We start from the raw sequence: 21,562 nt of genomic DNA on the forward strand, positions 1-21,562 counted from the left end.
CACACAGCTCTGTTACAAACTCACATTTGAATGAAGCTTTCCAATAAGATGTTACAATGTAAGTTCACCATGTAGGAAAGGGAGGCTTGAATTTTTTGCTCTTTTCTCCCTTTTATCAGTTTAAAGTGTCACTTGCTCAAAGTACATTCCTTTCCTCCCTCGGCTACTCAGCCCCTGAGAAAAAAAAACCAACAACCTGAACAAACCAGAAATGGCTTTACTCTGTTCACTTAAACTTTTTTAAAATCTTATCCCCCAGCATCTGAATATGCTTCCAGCAGTTTACTTCCAACTTTGTGTATTTCTGCAGAAAAATGCTTCCATCTGAACACACACAGGCTGCAAGCATGTGAGTCTCAGGAAGTGGCCTGTAGCAGTGCTTGGATTGCTGTCCAAACAGCATTATGACAGGAAACTATGGATAAGAGTATGTCCTGCAGCTTTGTCCAGTGCAAATAAAATTAACAGAGTAGGGGAGGACTGACTTCTGAGAAAGCAAGACATGTCAGTGCTTACTCATGGCCCCAGATATTCCTTTACTATATCAGATGTCTGTTTGGAATGTGTCCCTCACATTACAAGCTCTTTGCTGGAAAGGCTCTAACAATGCTGGAATTCTGTATTAAGCATAACACAGTTCTGCAGGAGTTAAGAATAAGTGACATAAATGCCTTTATATTTACAGAAACACATGAAAATAATCAAGTCAAAACCCAGAAGCTTTGAATTTAAAAGAACAAACTGACTTCTTGTTTAATTTTTTTTTTTACATTTTTTATTTGGGAAAAGTGCTTCTTACAAAAGGCAGCTGCAAAACAATACGTTATAGACCTCAGAACAATTTCTCATTCCATTTAAAAGTGAAAGGAGAGGCAGTCTAGGGGACAAGAGCAGCAGGAGAACAGATCACGGGGCATCCACAAGTCAATAAAAAACAGCAATAATGTAATGCAAGGTTAAAATTCCTGTGCTGGGGCTTTGGTGGCGAAGTAATTTCTCAATGCAAATTACAGCCAGAAACTGCACGACTGCCTTTGTAAGCAGTAACTCACATAAACTGAACAGCTTTACCAGGCAACCTGTCCAGCTCAGCTGCAGAGAGGCACAAGTACCTCAAAGCAGCTGGGAGGCACAGCGAGTTTCTAGCAAAGCTCACGGCTTAAGTGTTTACATGAAGTTCTAAAACTTACAGAGCGATAAAGCTAAAGGGTCCTCTCTGGTGTTCCTCTGACCCCACCTTGGCTAACCGGGTTTCTGCTCCTGGACAACCCTAATCATACACATGAAAGAGAGCTGGTGTATTAGGGAGTGCCATCTATCGAGTTAAGCAATTGTCAGGATCGTTTCCCAGTCTGGGCTGAGACCACTAGACCAGTTTCGTGTCCAATTGGAGGCAAGACTTCATGCACCAAGAGGGGGTGAAAGATGGTTTTGTTATTTTTAACTTACACAGAGTCTCCCCATCCTTGAGGTCCAACTCTACATTTATCTGTATATACACATAGAGAGTTCTCCTTTCACAAAGACATTTTCCTTTCATGCTAAACACAGTAAAAATCCAGAACGTTCACACCTGGTTCTGGTTACACAGTAGTAATAGTAATGTGCAAGTAAACAGAGACCAAAAGTCACAAATGAAGACGTGTACATGAGGGGGCTGGAACGGAGCTGATTCCAGAAAGAATTTTGTATCTGGCCTGAAATCAGAAATATTGGTACAAAGACAGAATAAAGGCCATCAGCCAATTTACATCCCCACTGCATGGCCACTGCTCATTTTTGTATCTGGGCTCTTCAAAATGAGTGTGGAAGTCCTGTAAACACTTTAACCCTGGAACTGGGTGAACTCTGTTGGGTACACAGATGAAGCAACAAACCTAAGCTAACTGTTTGACAGTTAAATTCATTTTTACAAAAACTAACATTTTAAAGATTTATTTCTTGTTATTTGTTGAAACAGAGGAAAAACAACACTCCTGGGGTGGGAGAGGAGGGGAAGGGAAGAGACAGACCCTGGGTAAAAGTTATTACAACAGCACCTGGAATTGATCGGCCTGCCTAGGAGAAACACAGGCACTGCCACAACACCACAGGTAATAGCTACTGCCTGAAGCCAAGACAACAGTCCACACTCCACTGACAGGTGCTATAGATCCAAATCATAGTAATCTTCCAGCTCATCATGAAATAAGTCCCACTCATCCTCGGAATCCGTTAGCTCATCATCACCTCCAGCTGCCAAGAGCATAAGCAACATCTCACCAAGCTCAAAGGTCACCACCTCATCCTCGTCGGTTTCAAAGGGATCCCCATTCTCTCGCTCCTCGATGAACTCCCAGAACCGATTCCTCCGCTGGGCCTGCAAATGGAAAACAAGGATTTCCTCAGGTGACCAAGTGGTACAAAGCAGGAGCCCTTCCAGAGGCTGACACGCCCCTGGTGTACTTTCTGTACATGCAAGAAATCACATCGCTCTTTCAGGGAGATACTGACCTCCAGGAGAATTTACCCTTACACACCCCTATTAATGCTACTCAACATTTCTACTTCAATATGTTGTAGGAAAGTTTTTTAAATTTAGTCTTTCCATCTTGGCCTCCAGCATTCACAAACTTTACAGCACCGCTTCCTTCAAATTCACCATTACAGAGGTCTATCAGAAGTGGAAAAAAAAGAAGTCAATATTTCCCTATCCTCTGCTGAAGGCAGAAGACATAATGCACACCCCTCTTGTGCTCTCTGTCTATTGAAAGGGCGATTAATCAGCAGCACTAACCCGGTATCTACTTGAGGTTCCTACTTTGGGTCTTTGTGGCTCCTCTTGGCGGCCATCAGGATATTCATGCTTGTAAAAACAGTTCCCTCCAAATGGACAGCTCCCACGGCCTTCATCGAAATACCTGCACGGCTTGTTGCTGGAAAGGAAAATATCGCAACCCTTACTGACAGCACACCCCCATCAGACTGCAGAAGTGCATTCACCTGCAGGTAATCCTACAAGGAACTCACAGAGCAGAAGGCATTCTGTGAGAAAAGATCTACATGCAGAAATGATTTATTACACTCCGTGTGGACTGATGCATGCAGAGGGACACCAATGGTGTGCAGTGCATGAGTTTGGACTGCCTTATGGCTACACCACCAGTGTTTTGTGTAGAGAAAGGAAAGACTGATGTCAAAGAACACAGGAATAGCTTTGGGATGGTGTGCATGCATCTATGGGCAGATGGGCAAAGAAGAACTTCACACCTGGTGGTGGAAAGGAGGTGTGAAAAGGGGCTTTACGTCAACACCCTTCTCCATGTGTGCCTTTATCTCTGCAGGCTTAATTCGATAAAAGGCTGCATTGCTCATACCTCATTGCCTCCTTGTATTTCTGAATGAGTTTCTGCTTCTCTTCCTTCTCCTCCACCCAGTACTCACTTGGAATGACAAAGTTAGATGTGATCCGACATTCTGGGCAGGACCTGGGAAACGAACAGACTGTGCTGCAAAATTCCACATTACAGGGCGCCCTCTCTCCTACACAACAAGTCATGCCATATATCCATCTTTGAAGAGGTACTGTGCTCAAATACTTGCTGCACAACCTTTTCAATCTAGACTCTCTTATATATGAAGATAACCTAAACTCTTCTTCAAGAACTCAATGGCAATGGCAGCTGGTCAGCTTGTCTCAGAAAAGCTTGAAAAAACACTTCACACAGACTCCTTTTTCTTTAGAATTAAATAAATTTATTTTGGTATTTTTCCTATATTTATTTGATTGGAACTTTGTATTTTCTAGAACAGCCTTAAATGGAAAAATGTTTTGCCAACTGAGTAATGCTCTAAGGCAGTAATGAATTAAGCAGCAGCACACATTTTGAACTGGTTAATCTGTTTCCAGATTCTTGCCTGGCTGTCCAAGACATAAACAATAACTACTGGACAACATACTACTAAATAAACAACAGTTACTTACTACCATTGAGTTTTGCAAACGTAACCCACATTAACCAAATCAGAGCGTAAATGTTATCCCTAACAATTATTTCACTCCTAAACCAGAAGTTAGTATTCATTAAATACAGTCTCTGTGCTGTCTGCATCTGGAAGTCTGTTGCAAGGTGTCACAAGTTACTAAGTTCTTCCACAGTAACAAAGCAGAATCGAAATGAAAAGTGCCTCACTTTATAATCTTGCTTTCAAATTGTTTAGCACTCCTCCACTTGCGGATGCACTTGAGACAGTAAGTGTGGCTGCAGTTGGACAGGATGCCGAAGCGGCGCTCGCTGGGATTGGCCTTCTCGTACACCACCTCCATGCAGATCCCGCACACCATGTCTTTGCTGCGCTGGACGGCAAAGGACAGCTCCATGTCCTTCTCGTGAGCTTCAATGCAAGACTGAAAGGGAGACACAAAGAAAACGACTGCAGACACGACTGGTCACCTGGGGAGCTCTAAGCAGGTTTTTAAACCCAGTTTGCTGTTTTGCGTAGTGCATGAAGTGTGATTAAGCTAAAAAAACCCTTGATCCTTAAAAAAAGATTTGTTCAAGTACTGGGGAACAATCAATTCAGAGTTCAAATTCCTTCCTTCAGACACTACTTTTAAACATGAAAAGGCCATCTAAAAGACCATCCACTTTGACTAGGCAAAGAACAAAGCTTCAGTATCTTTAAGCAGACTGTTCTCCCAACACAGATAAGGAAATCCAGCTGCTTTTGAGTATGGCCCTGGCAGGAAACAGTCTAGTTTACAACCGGAATTTCATTCACTGCCTGACCTGCACACACCTTCAAATGAAAGGGAATTAGTAACAAGTGATTGAGGGGAGCTAGGAAGCAATAACTTACAGCTGTTAAACACCAGACAGTTGTTTGCTTACCTTTATGTGCTGAGATCTCTGTGCAGCATCAATGGGATGCAAGACCTGCAGGCCACACATATCACACACATCCCCATGGATATACACGCAGTTTTCTCCGTAACGACATTCTCCTAATGCGGCGTAGGGGCACAGCTCCTTCTTCATCTCCACATCTGCCTGCTGCTTCTCGTATTCTTCTTCAATCACCATTTCCTGCAAGGGTGCTTCAGCACAGAAAGGAGCAGCTGGGAACAGAATTAAGAACAGCAAGCAGCACAGTCAGATTTTGAGAACAGGGAGTAAGAACACTCAGGGTTCCCCAAACAGAGTACTAGGAACAACCTAGGTTCATTTCAGTCCAAGTTCACACACCCTTAACCTGAACTAAATTATTTTCCCCACTCAAATAACGTCAAGACCAATTTATTCATCCTTCAACCCAAACAAGATTAAAGCTATCAAAGTTTCAGTGGTCAGGGAATATCCATTCACAGGCTAAGTACAGCTAGAAAAATTGCACTAGTCCTCAGCAGCTTAAATACACTGTTATACAGACTCTGGTTCAGCAACCACTAAATAAGGCTACAAACCTCTCAAAACTAATTGCTTTTGGAATCAATTTTACTTCAGCTAACATTTTCACATCAGCTAAAGTTAACAGTTTTTTCCCCAGAAATTACACAGCTGAAGTAACAAAGGTGTATCCAGCTCAATAAAATGCTAATATGGCAATACCACATCAGCAATTCCTTATGTGCAGGCTAATTAGCACACTGTTCTTGAGCCTGAACAAACTTTCATTTCTGGATTCCCATGCATCTCTTAGATTGATAGAAAAGTGGTATCCACATCTCTCAAACTAACTCCATTTGCCAAAAAGCCTGTCCTAAACAGGTATGTGGTCAATTAGCCAGACACATGAACTAAGAAACTGAAATTCAGGCTGTTTTCACTGCATTCTAAGCTAGCCATCAGTTTTGCAAAATCTTAAGTGAATTCCCTTACCTAATTCTAAACTGGACTGAAATCTGTATTGTTTCTCTTTCCCCTTTACACAGCTACTATAGAACACTTCTCCCTGTACCTCAAACACATGCTTCCCTGCCTCACCACAAGTCAGCCTTTTGAGATTGTGACATAAGTAGGATGATGACTGAATTAGGAGACAACAGCAGACAGTGAGAAACTGAAGATGGAATAAATATAAAGCATTACAACATTCAGAGTAAACACCAGGAAGGACAGCAGCTAGAGTTTATTTACAAAACTGTTACAAAAGTCATCTATGCTATAAGAAAGTGTAACTTTTAGAAGGTGTTTGAGCAATAGATTTGGAGAAGCAAGCCAAGAACTACCAAAGGCATACTTGGATCAGTTAAAGCAAAGGAAAGACTCATTCTCAAAATTAATCATACTTGCACAGTTTTCATGTCCATGGAGCAAAGATATAACAGGCATGTATCAGTCTGTTAGTTTTAGGACAAAGAAAAAAAAATGCAGGCCCCTGCAACTTCAGTTTTGAGGAATAAGCAAATACTGAAGATTAGTGTAGAAAAATATTAGCTCTCAAGATCAAGTCTGCTTGTTGAACCATCTCTGACAGCAGTGGTCACTCACAGTGATCTGAGCAGTCTGTTTGTTAGAAACATACTTTTCAAAGCAAGTGAGTAACTGAGTAACAAGTCACCTGGCAACCTGCTCGTTTTCAGAGATTCTCAAACAAAGTATGTTCATTAGCTCTTCTTCCCCTTGAGTTTTAGTGAACCAGCACCAAGAAAAGTGACAAGAAACCCCGTACTAGGCTCTACATTCTCTCCCGAGTAGCTCAGCATAACATGAAAATATGTACTTACTTATGGAAATCCCACTTGCCCTCTCATTTGAAACCCATGGTCCCCACTTCCATGAGAAATAACAAAAATCACAACTACCCTTCAGCTTCTAGTCCCTCAACTGTTGCATTTGCCAGTGTTTTCCTGAGTCAGTGTTGCCACAGATTTTTTTACCTAGTTGAGGGCCATGAAGATGGTTAGAGGGATGGAACACCTCCCCTAAGAGGAAAGGCTCAGAGAGCTCGGGTTGTTCGGCCTGGAGAAGAGAAGGCTCCGGGGTGACCTTACTGCAGCCTTCCAGGACCTGAAGGGGACCTACAAGAAAGATGAAGAGGGACTTTTTACAAAGGCATGTAGTAGTCAGACAAGGGGTAACGGTTTCAAATGACAATTCAACCTGAAAGAGAGTGGATTTAGATTAGATATTCAGAAGAAACTCTTTACTGTGAGGCTGGAACAGCATTCCTATCTTCTGTATCTACTGCACTGTAGCAGCTACAGTTTTACTTTCTCTTTGAAACCACAATTAGAAAAATTCAGACTTGACTGTCTCAGCAGTTACAAATCCAATATCCCTGAGAGTAACATTTGTTCTCTATGATTGTTTGCTGTTTTCCCAATCTCTGCTCACCAGTAGGTGGACTCAATCCCCACCTTCTCATTGCTCAGTCAACAGGGTTACATTCACACTCAAGGAAAAACCAGCTTGTTTTGAATCCACACACCACCTACTTGCACTTCAGGACACACTTTGTAGCATTAAACATTTTAATCTTTTAGTAACAGTAAACTGATACCAAATTTAGTGTTTCTTTTATTTCTGCCTTCCTACTCAATTATGCAGAACAAGTATGGAAATGTGTCACATCTGTACAACTAACAAGTGAATACCTGAAGAACCATCACTATTTCCTATGCTAGGCCCTGAAGTCATCTTCAAGATGCCAGGTTTAGTCCCAAATCAGAGAATCGTGGTTAAAGGTGAGCATCATAGCCCCAGCTATGCATGGTTAAACTGCCAACCTTGAATCCTTATAATTTTTAAGAGAAATTTAAATACACAGGATTCTAGAAATAAGTTTCATTTTGAAGTTTCCAAGTATCTGTACATTCCTCCAGCGATTTGACCAGAATAATCTGCTTTAAGGCATACACTACGGAACACACTGCACGTTTTTATTTCTGTAGTTTAATAAAGACAGTTGCTTCAGAAAAGTAAAGAGTTTTTTTAAGTCACCATGGGAATTAGCATCATGTAGCACTGTTCAGAACAGAAACATATGAGTATGTTTGTACATTAAAATACATCAAGTTTCAAAGGCTATAAAACAGATTTGCAAGAAGATTCACACAAGAGAACACTATTTAACTTAATCTGGCACAAGTTTGCATGAAAAGTAAGCCTAACCCCTAGAAAAAAAAATGCTTTAGTAAAACTAAATTAACAGTGTAATGACTTAAGGCTTCAGAAAGAAGCACCAGCTGTTTTGTAAGGACTGTGTGTATTTAAGAGATCTGTGGCTGTTCAAACTAGCAATGAATTGATTCCAGCGGAGGGCCACTCAGTCATTATTTGGGCTGACACCCAAGAAAAGAGACTGACTCTTCTCAGATGTGCAAATGACAAGAGACAGAAGGCAAGCGGAGGCAGGGAAAAATCCAATTACATACTAGGAAAGAGGCTTCCTTTGTAAAAGAAGTTGAACACCACAAAGGATACCCAGAGGTTATGGACCTTTGCACATCTCTGAGGACAGAGATTCAACTAAACAAAGCCCCTGGAGACTTTAAGCAGGGAATGAACTAGATGAAATCCAGAGGTTCCTTCCTATCTAAATATTATATTCTGATTAAACTATTTTAAAAAATCCTTTGTCTCAACAAGCACAGAAGCTGGATCTTTCCTGACAGTAAAGTGGCACATTAACAGGTAGTGGTCAAGTTTTCACTCCTTTGGAATACACTCAAGTCACTAATTTGTTGTGCAATTCCATAATCAAACTTCTCAACAACACCAGCAAACTGTTCGTGTCACTTGACCATTCCTCTTAACCCTCCTCCAACTGGTTGGCAAGAGGCTCCAAGCAGCACCCTGTAACACTGAGAAGGTCATTCTCTTCCCAAATCTGAGAATCTGAGCAGTGCAAAGTAGTATAATCTGAGCACTCTTCAATCTCCTCTGGGTGCAGGGTGTCCATTTTGAATTCAAACATTTATTTAAGTACTCATAGCCTCCTCAAGCCTTAGAAAGACAAATATTAGAAATTATGTTCAAATGAACACCTTCAGCCTACTTTTCACTTAAATTTGAAGACTGCTCTATTTTGGCAGGAAAACCAGATTACAAGTATGCTACTCAAATAGTCTGGTCCCATATGATGAACTTCTTCAGCCTCATTCTCATCGTGAGCTATCACAAAAGCTGAATTCCAGAAAGCTGGCTAGAATAAATTATTTTCAGCCTCTGGCCATGGGATTCACAAGAGTAAGCATTCAGCTTCAATTCCTTCTACAGGAAGAAAAAACCTTTCAAAAACTGCAAAATCACCCCAAACCAAAATAACCAACCGAAACCACAAAGGCAGCAGATTATCTCTCCAGAGTAGCAATATTAATTTTATCACCAGTAATTTCCTCTCCCATCCCATATGCAAACTAAACTTCAAAGGAGATTCTCAAGTCATTCAGAAACATAGCAAGAGAAAGCCAGTCATGCAGACTGACTTGAAATATATCTGGTTTCAGAAAAGTCAGTCTGACTTCTCATGTTGGAAAACCCAGGCTCACTTGAACTGATCAATAAATATGAATAGCTGTGCTCAAAAGCACTGAAAGAAATGCACTACACAGAAACTGTTGAGCCACGATGGAAATTCCCTGTTACCCCACGATGAGCTTACCACGTCCACAGTATGGCTGCCCAGGGACAAACTCCACTGCATTCACCCAGTCTTCAGCCCCTACTCCTGCTGCTGCCAGATCTGTATTTTCATCTTCTATCTCAGCAATAAATTCTTCAACTGTTTCAGGGAGCGATGCGAACTCTGAGGACACTGATGGATAGATTTCTGCCTCTGGATTCACATCAGTCACTTCGTCCTGTATTAGTGGCTTGGTATGTTCATATCTAAAAAAGTTGAAACACATCATGTCAACTTTCCACAAAAAAATACCTCCAGACAGCAGCCCCATGTATTGAAAATAAACTAATGAAGATGTGAACAGGCTATCTGGAAGGAGGACCCAGAAATGCCTAGGAAGAGAAAGTCACTGATGACCCCTTATAAAGAAATGCTTCCACTTGTGCAATCTGTCAGCATTGCTCAAGAAAACATGAGGTACTCTGAGATTTTGGAGAAAAAAGAGCACAGTTCTTACTTTACTTACACAGAATAATCTTCAAATATGTCCCAAACTGGTCACTTACCCATTACACACGTGTACTACTGCTGAATGAGAAAAATTAATTCATTCAGCTTTATAAAGAGAAGACCAAGTATACACACAGTCTCCAAATGCCTCACAGGAAGCCAATCAGCCAGAGTCTTCTAAGAGGTGCAGTGATAGGATGACAGTCAGTAGGCACCAGTCCAAAATATTATGGGAAGTTACGGTTATGAATTATCAGGAAAAAAATGCTTTAAGAGCAGTTAAACACTAGAATGGGTGCACAATCTTCATGCTTGCATATACTCAAAACTTGACGGGACAATGCATCGGGGAACCTGGCCTCAGCTGGCACAAATTCAGAGATCCCCAACAACATGAATGATTTTTTTCCTGTGTCTAAGCATCTTGCCTCATGCAGAATTTACACTGAATGTGAGCTGTTACTTCTATTGCCTCTTTCAGCTCATTGCAGAAAATGATAATCAGAACGCTTTCAGCCCTATCACCCACAATAAACAGGAAGACACCATTTCCCTCAAAAATCTGTCTTCCAGCAACTAGAAAACTACGTGAGGAAAATAAATGACAAATATGCTGCTGTAGTCTTAGATATTTGCTGGCTAATTTCAAGGAGAACAGGAGGGAATTTTTTGACATCATACAGAAATTTGACGTGATTGTGATTCATTTAGCTTCTGTCAGATTAAACACAAGGAAGAGTCACAGTTCTTGCATATTAAAGAGGTGCTCCTAACCAAATGTCAGCTTGCAAATCCTAGTCCTATGAGGCACAAATCCAAAATTCAAGCCTTCAGATCTCTACATTTGGCCTCCAAGGCATGTGCATCATACAAGGTGCCCAAGGCAACACAATGGGGTGCAGGAACAAAATACTAGAACTTACTGGGTTTCTCCCCCTTAAAAAAATATAACAAATTAGTATTATTATTAAGATACATGTTGATGGCAGTGTCCTCACAGTCCATGCGTCAGAGGGCCCATGTACATGTGAGGTGCCCTGAAGGAAGTGGGTTGACAGTGGCACCCCCCTTGTCTGTTCACTTTCACCATATTTTGACATAGTGCACTTTGCTAGTGCCCACTTAATGAATCAACAAATTATCTGATCTTGTTTAACCTAAACCAACCCTGACAAAGAGAACAAGTGGCTTGAAAAGATGCCTGCAACTGTGGGCTGACAAGAACACTAATAATGTGAGCAAAAGCCAACAAGAAAATGTCAGAGCTAACACTTGTACTCCTACTACGAGCTCTTCCTCAGCCAGGCTATGAAGCAAAACAATGCCAACCTAATCAGCTCTTGGACTCTGGGGGAGGAAAAACACAGAGGAGATCAAGATGACCAAGAAGGCAATCTCAAATATGGATTTACATTCACTATTACTAATGAAGAACTCTGCTCTTGGTGAATACTGTACCTTGAATATTAGCTACAGAAAGGATGAAGCCATCTCAATTAGCAAGGCACTGAAAATTAAAACATCCAGAACACAAACCTCCACAATTTTTTCCAAGATGTTTCAGGCCATGTGCTACTCAATCCAGTTCTTTGCAGAACTTCACAATAAGGGTTTAGAAACCTCTTTTGAGGTTTGTTACATAACAATGAAAGACAAAAAGCCACATGCCACTGGACCACTTTTTCTTCTTGCTGTGGTAAAAATGACTGAAATAACTCATGGAAAACAACATAGTGACGAAGTAAACCCCATTGCTTTGTCAGCAAATATTGCTGGGAAACTCACAGAAAACACTGCTAGAGATTTGAAGAAACAAACAGTAGAACAAATTTTGTAGTGTGGGAAGTTTTCTGTATGGCAGAAGGAAAAAGCACAGATGTTTTTCACATGTCTCAGCTGATGGTACTTGCTAGATTCTGTTTCAATAATGAACTACTTTTTGTGAGACACCAAAGAAAAGATGTACCTGTAGAGAAACATTCTCAACAAATTACTTCTTTAACAAAGACAAAAAGATTCTCTGGAGGAGATATCTTCTCAATAGTAGACAATTACTTTAATAAAAACAACGCTTTACAGAAGAACTGTGCAAGCAAAACCACTGAAGCAGGAGCTGCTCTGACCACAACAGGAGATTCCAGGGTAAGGTTACAGGGATAGCACCCCACCAGAAATTAATCACTGCGTCATTCACAGGCAAGATTTTGTAGCAAAGATGGATCCAGAAGCATCCAAGTGACACTAGAGAAAGTCATCAATATACACTTTTAAATAGTCAAATGCCTACCTCAGTTATGAGGTGGAGAGCTACCATGACAATCTTCTGTACCACACAGATGGTTTGCTGATTATCTGATGGTAAAGCACTTAAAAATTGTCACGGATGAGTTATGCATGTTTATTTCACAAAGATAAGTGCTCTAAATTTGCTGCCCTTTTCTGTGATGACAAGTCAGTGCCAGCAGTATGCTGCTGAGCAGATATTAAAAAAAAAACAACAACAAATCCAAACCAACCAAACTCAACCATATTCAAACTGCCCCTTCAAGATAAAGTCACTCCATGGACAGATAACTGCTTTTTGAAGGAAATTTGTGGTATGGAGACAACACTTTGAAAATTAAGTATTTCCACCATTATGTGATTTTATTGCCAAAAATTACCCAAGTGTGTCAACTACAAAAAACCTTTCATATCTTGTACACTTAAAAAACTTGGAAAGTGATTTCTCCAACATGTTTAAAAATCTTTCAAATTCACAATTCCAGTGTATTTTGGACGCATTTGCTAAAAATGTAAAAATGCAACACCTTCCAGTTAATCTGCACTAACAGCTGATTGACATCAGGGAAGGTGGAAACTTAGTAGCTAAATTTATCACACATTAGTACATGCAGCCAACAATACACTTCCTTTTGGATCTGCATATCTTTGTGAGAGATCTTTTCAGACTGCCATTAAAATCTAGGACTGAAATAAACTGAACTTCAAATGAGACCTTCAAATAACTGTATAACAAAATGTTACACTGAGATTTTAAATAATAAGAAAGCCCATTGAATCAACATTACTGTCAGTAAAAAACCATTATTACTAATAAGGCTTTTAGTGACAGTAAAAATTGCTTTGGACTGTTCATAAAATATTTAAGTATTTTTCATTTTACCTTCAATACACCTTTTTAAAATTCTGGTTTTGGGTTATGTTTTATAATGTACATAACATTAGTACAATAGTAGATGTAGATATGTACATATAAACTACAAATAAATGTGCATGTTGGTGGGAGCTCAAAGACATTGAACTGATGGGGTGCATGATCCAAAGCTGGAAGAGCACTATCTATATTATCAAAAAAACCCCCAACACTGGCAGATAGAAGACTACATAGAGGTTTTCTTTGTTACTTTTCTTACATATATTACCCCTTTATTAAACATGAAAGCAAAGCTAACTATGAGCTACCATATAAAATCACAATGCAAACATTTACTCATGAATTACAGCTGCAATAAGACAGAATGTTAAAACTTCTGGTAAGTTTTAATAAAATGAATGATGAAACATTCCTAAACCTTTGTAAAGCTTTGCTCCACTAGGAAAGTATCTGGGTTTTTTCTTCACTATTTATTTTTTATCATTTCAGAGGTATAGATCAATTCACAGTATATTATCATAAACTAAAGCTATTTGTACAGGCAACATTTTAGAACTTATATGACAAATGCAAGTTACTTTTCCAAAATGGTAGTTCCAGTGTCAGAGTACCAATCCCTCAAGAGACAACACAAAGAAAAAAAATCCTTACCTCTTCAGACTTTTATGATCACTTAAATAGTGTAATTCAGTTCAATCTATTCAGACAGTCTGAATGTAGTCTCAGATTTCAATTAATCTACTCATGTTATTAATAAAAAATAAGAAAACTCCCAGTGCTGACAACTATCATTTTTATGAAAACCAGTTATCACCTTGCCTTTGCCCATTTACTTGCACAGCAAACACTGGTATTTAGCAAGACAAGACAGTCAGTGAAAAGCTATTTTTATAAATATCTGAAGTTGCAAGGAAAAAGGAAAGCACTAGGATTTACTGTCTTTCCCTGAGCTCTCTGCTCAGGGATTCCAGAGTGAAAAGCTGGCTGCAGGACAGCCAGGGGCACTTCTTTACCTGCAGTGATCTCCATAAGCACAGCATCCTCGCTGGTAGTACCTGCACACCATGGCAGACTGACTGGTGGAGAGGTCATGGGAGTAGCGGCAGTTGTCTCCTTCCTTGCAGACTCCATGCATGAAGTACCTGCAAGAGACAACAATGGTGAGTTAAGGAGAAGCACTGAAGCTGCAAAAGTGTTTGGACAATCTTGTTATTCTGTAAATCAAGGTATGCTGCATTAAGAACAGCACTAATGAGACCCTGCCCCAGTATAAGCATAAAAATAACATCTGAGGAAAGGTGAAGCCTCAGCTACTCCAGTGAACTGTGGTGCACATTTAGGGACTTGATTTTACAAAAATCTGGGGGAAAAAACCAAACCTGTAAAAGTAAAGTTAACCTGGGCTCTGACACTAAGAGGAAAGAGTCTTGGACCAAGTAGATTGACAGTAAGTTTAACCTCCTGTGTCCCGACACAAGCAAAAATCTTACAGAAACTCACCAGTGGTACAAGAATCAAATCCAGACACACCCTAAATCACCCAAGGTTTTAAATTTATTCTGGATTCATAAATAATTCAATCAAATGTGATTTCCTCTCCAAGAATGAAAAACATGTTTGTGATGGACAATGACATCTGACAAAACACACATTAGTTCCTATGATACAAGCCAAATAAATCAAAGAACCCTGCTTCAATACTGTGCTGCTTGTCTTGAAAAATTTGTACAGTTTCAAAGCTTTTGAGGACAGTTTGATCAATTTTAGCATGTCAAATAGCACAAGCTTAATTTAGCATCTTCAATTCAGTTATTCAAGAGAACTTGAGTGGTTTTCAAGATTTTTTCAATTTTCACTTAGAACAAGCTTCTAGAAATTTAACACACCATAACTGTTCAGATTCAGTATGTTCAAAACTACAACTGAAAAGTTCAAGTACACCTTTCCCAATCCACATTAAAGTATCAGCCAAGAAAAAAAAAGGAAAAAATGAAAGAAAAATCTGTGTAAAAACTAATTCCATAAGAGTTTACCAACACTTCAGTTTAGAAAGAAGCCGCACTGCCTCCAGATAACAAGCTGCAAACTCTAAACTCACTGGAAATATGAAGACCTAGTAGACAAGAAAATTTGTGAGGATTTAGGTCTCGTACAAAACACCACTTGAGAAGCAGATTATACCCATCTAAGCCCACTCCTGTTGCACACTTACAGCAGCACTCGGCACAGCCAGCAGAACCAGGCCCTCCAAGCAGCTGGGTGCAGCCTCACAGCCAGCACAAGAGACAGGGATCATCTTTCAGCAGCCACAACTAAAATTAGGACAGCACTTCACAAAACATTCAAATTTATACTCCTGGCCAGGAAAGGTGGTAAGATGCTAAACTGCTTCCACTTCTACATAGCTATTTAGTCTATTGTATTTTAAATAAGTCAGATAAAGCCAGTGAACAACACACTAAATGACATAAGTAGAGCTACATCTGCAATCCAGTTTTATGGCAATATTAAAACCTGAGGTTGAGTGAGAGCTGATAACCCTCCGTGTGCAATACCACTGGCCTATTCCACATACTAAGAATAAAGTATAAATCTCAACTGGCTTTACAGGCCACAAGCTGACACTTGCCATCAGGCTGCAATTCACACTCAAAACACTCAAATTCACACTCCAAATCCCTTGTCTGTACCCTGTAGACAAATGAACCAGGTAAGAAATGTGATCCTACATAAAAAACAGGCAGTACAAGACCCAGATGAGGCTCTGCAGGGTCAGGTGGAGGCACAAACAGCAATGGCAGCAGGAATAGGGTGTTGCAAAACCAGAACGAGACCCAACCCTGCTATACAACAGCACTCTCCACCGTGAACAAAAACCACACAAAACCCCCTAAAAGTCACACCCACCTACCCAACAGCACAACCCACCTACAAAGACCCACCTCTAAAGGAAAAAAAACCCAACCAACAAAACCAAAACCCAACAAAAAAAACCCTACTTAACCTGCCCTCTTCTCCAAACAAATGAAAAAAAACCCCCTAAAACAAAACAAAAACAAACCCAACCACCCATGAAGTCATGGAACTAGATTATAACTGGAATTTCTAGCTTGATTGCTTTTAAGAAATGGGAGTCACACCGATAGGGTAAAAAAAGATTTCAGGCTGTTTAACATTTGTTCTTTACCAAGTGTTATCTCCACCCTTTGCCTATTTCCACACAGCACTGCTTCCCCCGTGTGCTGGGGCAGCAGCTTCACAGGCAGCGGCTGGCACAGAGCAGGAAATGGCTGCAATGGAACCTGACATTCCTTCTAGTGCCCCCACGGTTATTTTTAATGTGGATCAGATCACTGCCCAACCACCCTGCACAGCCCCTCTGCTCCTTGAGCCAGTGAAGGGCTGGGACACCACTACAGCTGAAATAAGTGACTGACAGAAAAGCTCCTGCCTGACATAAGGACACCTGATAGAAACCATTTGGTCAACATGACTTATGTTAAGTACCTAAGCACTGAAATTAGATTCTCCCACTGGGTGACAGGGAAAATGAAGCTCCAAATCCCCTTCCTTCCTTCCCAGTCTATGTCAGAAAATTCTCTGCAAATGCAGATTCTGTGTAATTCTGGAAGTTGTCACAATTTATTATACTGAAATGGTAGGCTATAAAGGGAAAAAAAATAAACACAAACCACTCCCAGGCTCTAATTCATACATCACTTTTAAAGGCCTTCAATCCTATGCAGCAAACACAGCACTATTCTAACAAGGCTGAAGTGGGAGGGGAAAAAAGGGCATTTCTCTTAGGATAACACTCCAACTTCTTCCACAATCCTCTCCCTCACTGCGAGGCAACATTTTTACCTTAAGGTCACAAAGAATGTAACACTTTACATATCAAATTGCAGTGTTTGGCTAAAACATACTTCGGCCAAGTCAAGAAAATAAACAGTGCATTATTTTTGGGGTAAGATAATGAAATTTATTTTGGAGAGTATCTTTACTCACACAGAGTATTCAATTTAACCCTACGCAACAGCGATACCAGCCTCTTCACTCTGGTTACTGAAAAAAAGCATCCTTAAAAGTGAGAAATATAGGAGTTATCTTATACACTGACATGTAGAAGGACATCCGAAATTTCCATTTGGTCAGGTAGTCAGAGAACACATGTAATTTCATCTGAAAAAATGAAACTAGATCAAGACACATACGTAACTGGATTTTCTCTGAGCCTCTGTGATGCTATCATCCAAAAAAGCACATATTCTGGCATTCTCTCTGTCCTTCCAATTCAAATACATGAGTGTAATTTGGTTAAGCTGCTTGGGGAGCCAGACCAGAGAAGTCATCAGGGTCCAAGTCCAAATAATTTCCCCTGTTCAGTTCACTGCATGATTGTACAAAACATGAGTGACACAACACATGGAAAAACCAGATAAAATTCATAATTGCCTGCACTGGCATTTTATTAATGAAAAAAGTTCAACACATCCCTAGTTATGAATGCTTTGATCAAAACAGCATATCCTGATTTTCATGGGTATTTCTCAATAGGCAATGCTTCCTTCTACAGCTTTGGAAGCTTGCAATACGTTTCCTTATTCAGATGTATTCTGTTCTTCAGGTTTCTGCTTTCAGGTAATGCTAATTTGTTTTATCCAACTACTGGTTCAGCTAAATTAGAATGTTACAGCCAACAGCAAATTTCCTTCAAAAGCCAAGATAGTGGCATGACTGGCAGATGGGGAAGCTGGGGATAACAGTCATTGCTTCTTCAGGTGCCACAGAGACCGAGAATTCCTGGGAAGAAGGAAAGAGGCTAAGCACGCTGCTCTAGCACAGCTCCTGTGTGTTCAGCCACATTACTGGCTAATGAAATTCTGCTGGAGTTAGTAAAAGGGGGGAAAAATGTTGATCTTAGCAGCATTTAGCTCGTTGTCCCCTCTCCATAAGCTCCTTCAGAAGCCGTCAGAGGATGCAGAGCAGCCATGAAAGGGGCAATTCAGGCAGGCTGTCAGGAGGTTTGTGCCCTGCACCTCATCCCTGGCGCTGCACTGAAATGAGCAGGCCTTACTTTACTGATGCTCTTCACATGAAAAGGGAAAAAAATACCTGACCCAGGCTTTCAGGAAGGACAGCTAAGGTACAAACACACAGACAGCTCTCAAAGTACACCACTTAGTTGCTATGGGTTTTATTTACACTCTGTTCTTAAATAAACAAGTGAAATGTAATTTGTTTACGTCAACTTGATGACTTTTAATGTCGCATGACATCTGGAAAACACAAGCAGGAACAAACAGTGTCAAGCCTTTGGAAAACGAGATTGGCTATGGCACTGCTCAATAAAACCATGTAGCCATCTGAACTGGAAGGACGAGGAACCTGGTAAAGACAACAGTTCTTTTTTTTTATTTCAAACATATCAATAAGAAAAAGATCATAATATTAAACAAGTTCTGAATTAGCTTTGTTCCCCTGTGATTTATTCCAGATTAAGATACTATAAATTTTTACAAAACACAAGCCTTGTAAACTGCTAAATCACAGAAATAAAAACCCCCTTTTTACATCATCTGTTAGGAAACATGATTTCCTGTATTTCACCCTGAGACTTCTAAACTTTAGCTGCAAGAAAAGCAGAAGTGTAACATCAGCAGAACTGTATGTGTAGGAGAAATCAAAGTCCTTCATCTTAGTCACTGCATCTCTCACTCTGAGATATTAATCGTCCATTCCAAAGATATCACACCGGTATATTAAAACTCAATTAAGCAACCTATTTATCATATCAGATATTCAAAGGAGCAGAAAGAACTTATGATACCAATTTTAAGCCTTCCCATAAAACAACAGTATTTTTGCACCAGCCATCATGTGCTAGCTCCTTATACTGAAGGGACTGTCTCCCAAAAGTTTTTCAGGCAGCATTTACTGTCACCCGCATGATGATTCAACTAAAAAAGCCTGTGAACAAAAAGAATTGTGCAGTGTTACTCAAACAAAAACTGCTCTACCTCCTACACTAAAAATCTGCTTTTTGAAATTTAACTCCTTCACCTCAGTGTTAAATCCTCCAGCTCATTTATAAAGGTAAAAACAAATTTAATAGTAAGAAACATATTTTCCTAAATATGAATATATCTTATTGAAACCAAACCTAGAAATCCAAAATTGCCCAGAAGGGCAAGTCAAAATAGCTAATCTCACTTTAAAGCCTAAGTAAAGCTACTCTCCCTCCAACTTGAATGGTCTCACAAAAATTAATACGGCAAGCAATGGGATAACTAGCAGGATTAGCCAAAGAGAACAAAGAATGGAGACGTTCATTAGATCCAAGGCCGAGATCCCATTGCTTAAGCTCAAATTAAACCACATTAACCATTACAAAAGAGCAGCTTTAGCTTCCCACTCGGCCTGAGTGTTTGCAAATAAATATACTCCCTAGACTCTCTGCACTGCAGGACACTGATGAACTTGACTGCTTCTGTACTATGGCAGTCGAACAAATCGATCCTGCATCTATACTTATACTATAGCTGTCTCACGAATCCAATTTGCCTAATTGAGCCTTTCGATCTTCAGAAATTACGAGGCAAACTTAAATAGAGGGAGCACTGACCTTGTGTCTCACTTAAAGCTGAGCTAAGCACGGTTCGCGGTCATTTCCTCCTCACCGGCATCAAACATTAACCCGGGGATGGGCAGGCAAAGCCCTCTGCCCGCAGCAGCGCCCCGAGAGCGCTGCCCGAAGGGAAGGAATCAGCCGGGCATTATAAAATAGATGTGGAACGAGCAGGGACGCTCTAAACCCTGCAGGGCACGAGAAACAGGCACAGCGAGGCAGCTCCGAGCAGCGGCTCCTCGTGCTGCTGCTGCAATCCGCCGTTGGAACAAATGGGGAAAAAGCAAGGAGAAGAGATATAAAAAAACCTCAACCAAAATATAGAGCCTCCTCCTTCCTAACCAAGGGATGGCCCTTTTTGTTTCCAAGTGACTTGAAATTTATTTGCCCATAAACACGCTAAAATGCAATTAAATTTATTTATTTAAATAGATAATTTTTTAAAAATCAGGAGACGCTCATCGATGTTAATCTTGGATTATCACTTGCTTTTATATTAACTAATATCTGTCGATGTTCACAAAACTGTTTTAAATTCCTTTCTGCCTGCCAACCGACCAGCAGTATAGGTTTAAAAATAGTCCATCTGGCAAGCTTTAAAACACGCAATACGGCTTGCATAACCCCAGAGAGAAGATCTATCAGAAATATAGTTTAAAGGAAAACGCGGATAGGAAATGACGCAGCACACAGAACCTCGATGTGACACAGGCAGGGCCACTTCGCACATTCTGCAACATGTCACGACCTACTCCTGTTCTCCGGTTTAATAAACGCTTTTCGCTATCTCAATCGCGAGTTAATCCCCAATTTTAAATTTCGATTGAAACGCACGAGAATTTAAATGACGTCGCATTTCCTGCTGTGTCGCGCTTTGCGGAGCGCGGCTGCAGGACTTCCTTTCACACGGCGCCCTTGGCGCCGGGCACTGCGGGCCCGCTCCGCACAATGAGGAGCGGCCCGCGGCCTGTGGCGAGAGGCGGGCGCGCTCCCGCCGGCCCGCCGCGGGCGCCAGGCCGCACGGAGCACCCTCGCACGAGGCCGCGGCCGCAGCAAGGCCGCGGGCCGCACCGCCCCCACCGGCGGGCCCGGCTGGCGGCGCCGCGGCCGCGCCGCCTCCTCCGGTAGCCCCGCCCGGGGCCGCTCCCGCCCGGGCCCGGGGCCGTTCGCCGCCCCCGGGGACGCGCGCGGGGCGGGGCCCGGCGCGCGCCGCGGGCGGGCGCGCGCGGCGCGTACGTGACCGTGGGGGGAGGGGCGGGGGGGCGGCGGCGGTGAGGGAAAAGGCCCCGGGGGGGGGGGGGCAGTGCGGAGAGAAGGGAAGGGAAAGGAAAAGAAGGACAGGGAAGGGCGGCCGCGCCCGCCCGCTTCCCTCCCCCTCCCCACCCGCCGCGGACGGCGCGTACCTGCAGGTGACCTGCTTGGTCCAGCCGCCTCCCCCCGGCCCCGCGGAGGGCGGCGGCACGGCCGCGAAATCGAAGGCGACGGCCGCCGCTCCCGCGGCCGCCGTGGGCGACCCCAGGGCCGCGGCCGCCGCGCCCGCCGTTGTCTCCAGCGCCGCCACCGCCTCCGCCATTACTGTTTATCCCGCAAAGCGGCGGCAGCGCCGGAACTTCCGGGAGCGGATCCTTCCGGCCGCGCGGGGCGGAGCGCGGCCTCGGCCCCGCCCCCCCGGCCCAGCACCGGCTCCCATTGGCCGAGCGGGACGGGCGCGCGCGAAGGCG

At 41.9% G+C, this 21,562-nt stretch overlaps 1 protein-coding gene across 2 annotated transcripts; it reads right to left on the reverse strand.

Annotated features, from left to right (window-relative positions):
• Positions 1–749: 749 nt before the first annotated feature.
• On the reverse strand, positions 750–21,463 carry MKRN1 (makorin ring finger protein 1). 2 transcript variants are annotated; one of them, XM_063395560.1, is made up of 9 exons: positions 21,245–21,463; positions 14,227–14,355; positions 9,586–9,812; positions 6,860–7,000; positions 4,872–5,098; positions 4,173–4,387; positions 3,357–3,467; positions 2,801–2,915; positions 750–2,359 (listed from the first exon to the last, which is right to left on the reverse strand). In XM_063395560.1, the coding sequence occupies exons 1-9, from the start codon at positions 21,412–21,414 to the stop codon at positions 2,147–2,149; spliced, it is 1,548 nt and encodes a 515-aa protein (XP_063251630.1). In that variant the 5' UTR covers positions 21,415–21,463; the 3' UTR covers positions 750–2,146. The 2 variants fall into 2 exon arrangements, with proteins under 2 accessions (XP_063251630.1, XP_063251629.1); XM_063395559.1 differs by having other exon boundaries at positions 2,777–2,915; positions 21,245–21,462.
• Between the last annotated feature and the right edge of the window lie 99 nt (positions 21,464–21,562).

Source organism: Prinia subflava, chromosome 4 (assembly GCF_021018805.1).
Source record: "Prinia subflava isolate CZ2003 ecotype Zambia chromosome 4, Cam_Psub_1.2, whole genome shotgun sequence".
Lineage (NCBI taxonomy): Eukaryota > Metazoa > Chordata > Aves > Passeriformes > Cisticolidae > Prinia > Prinia subflava.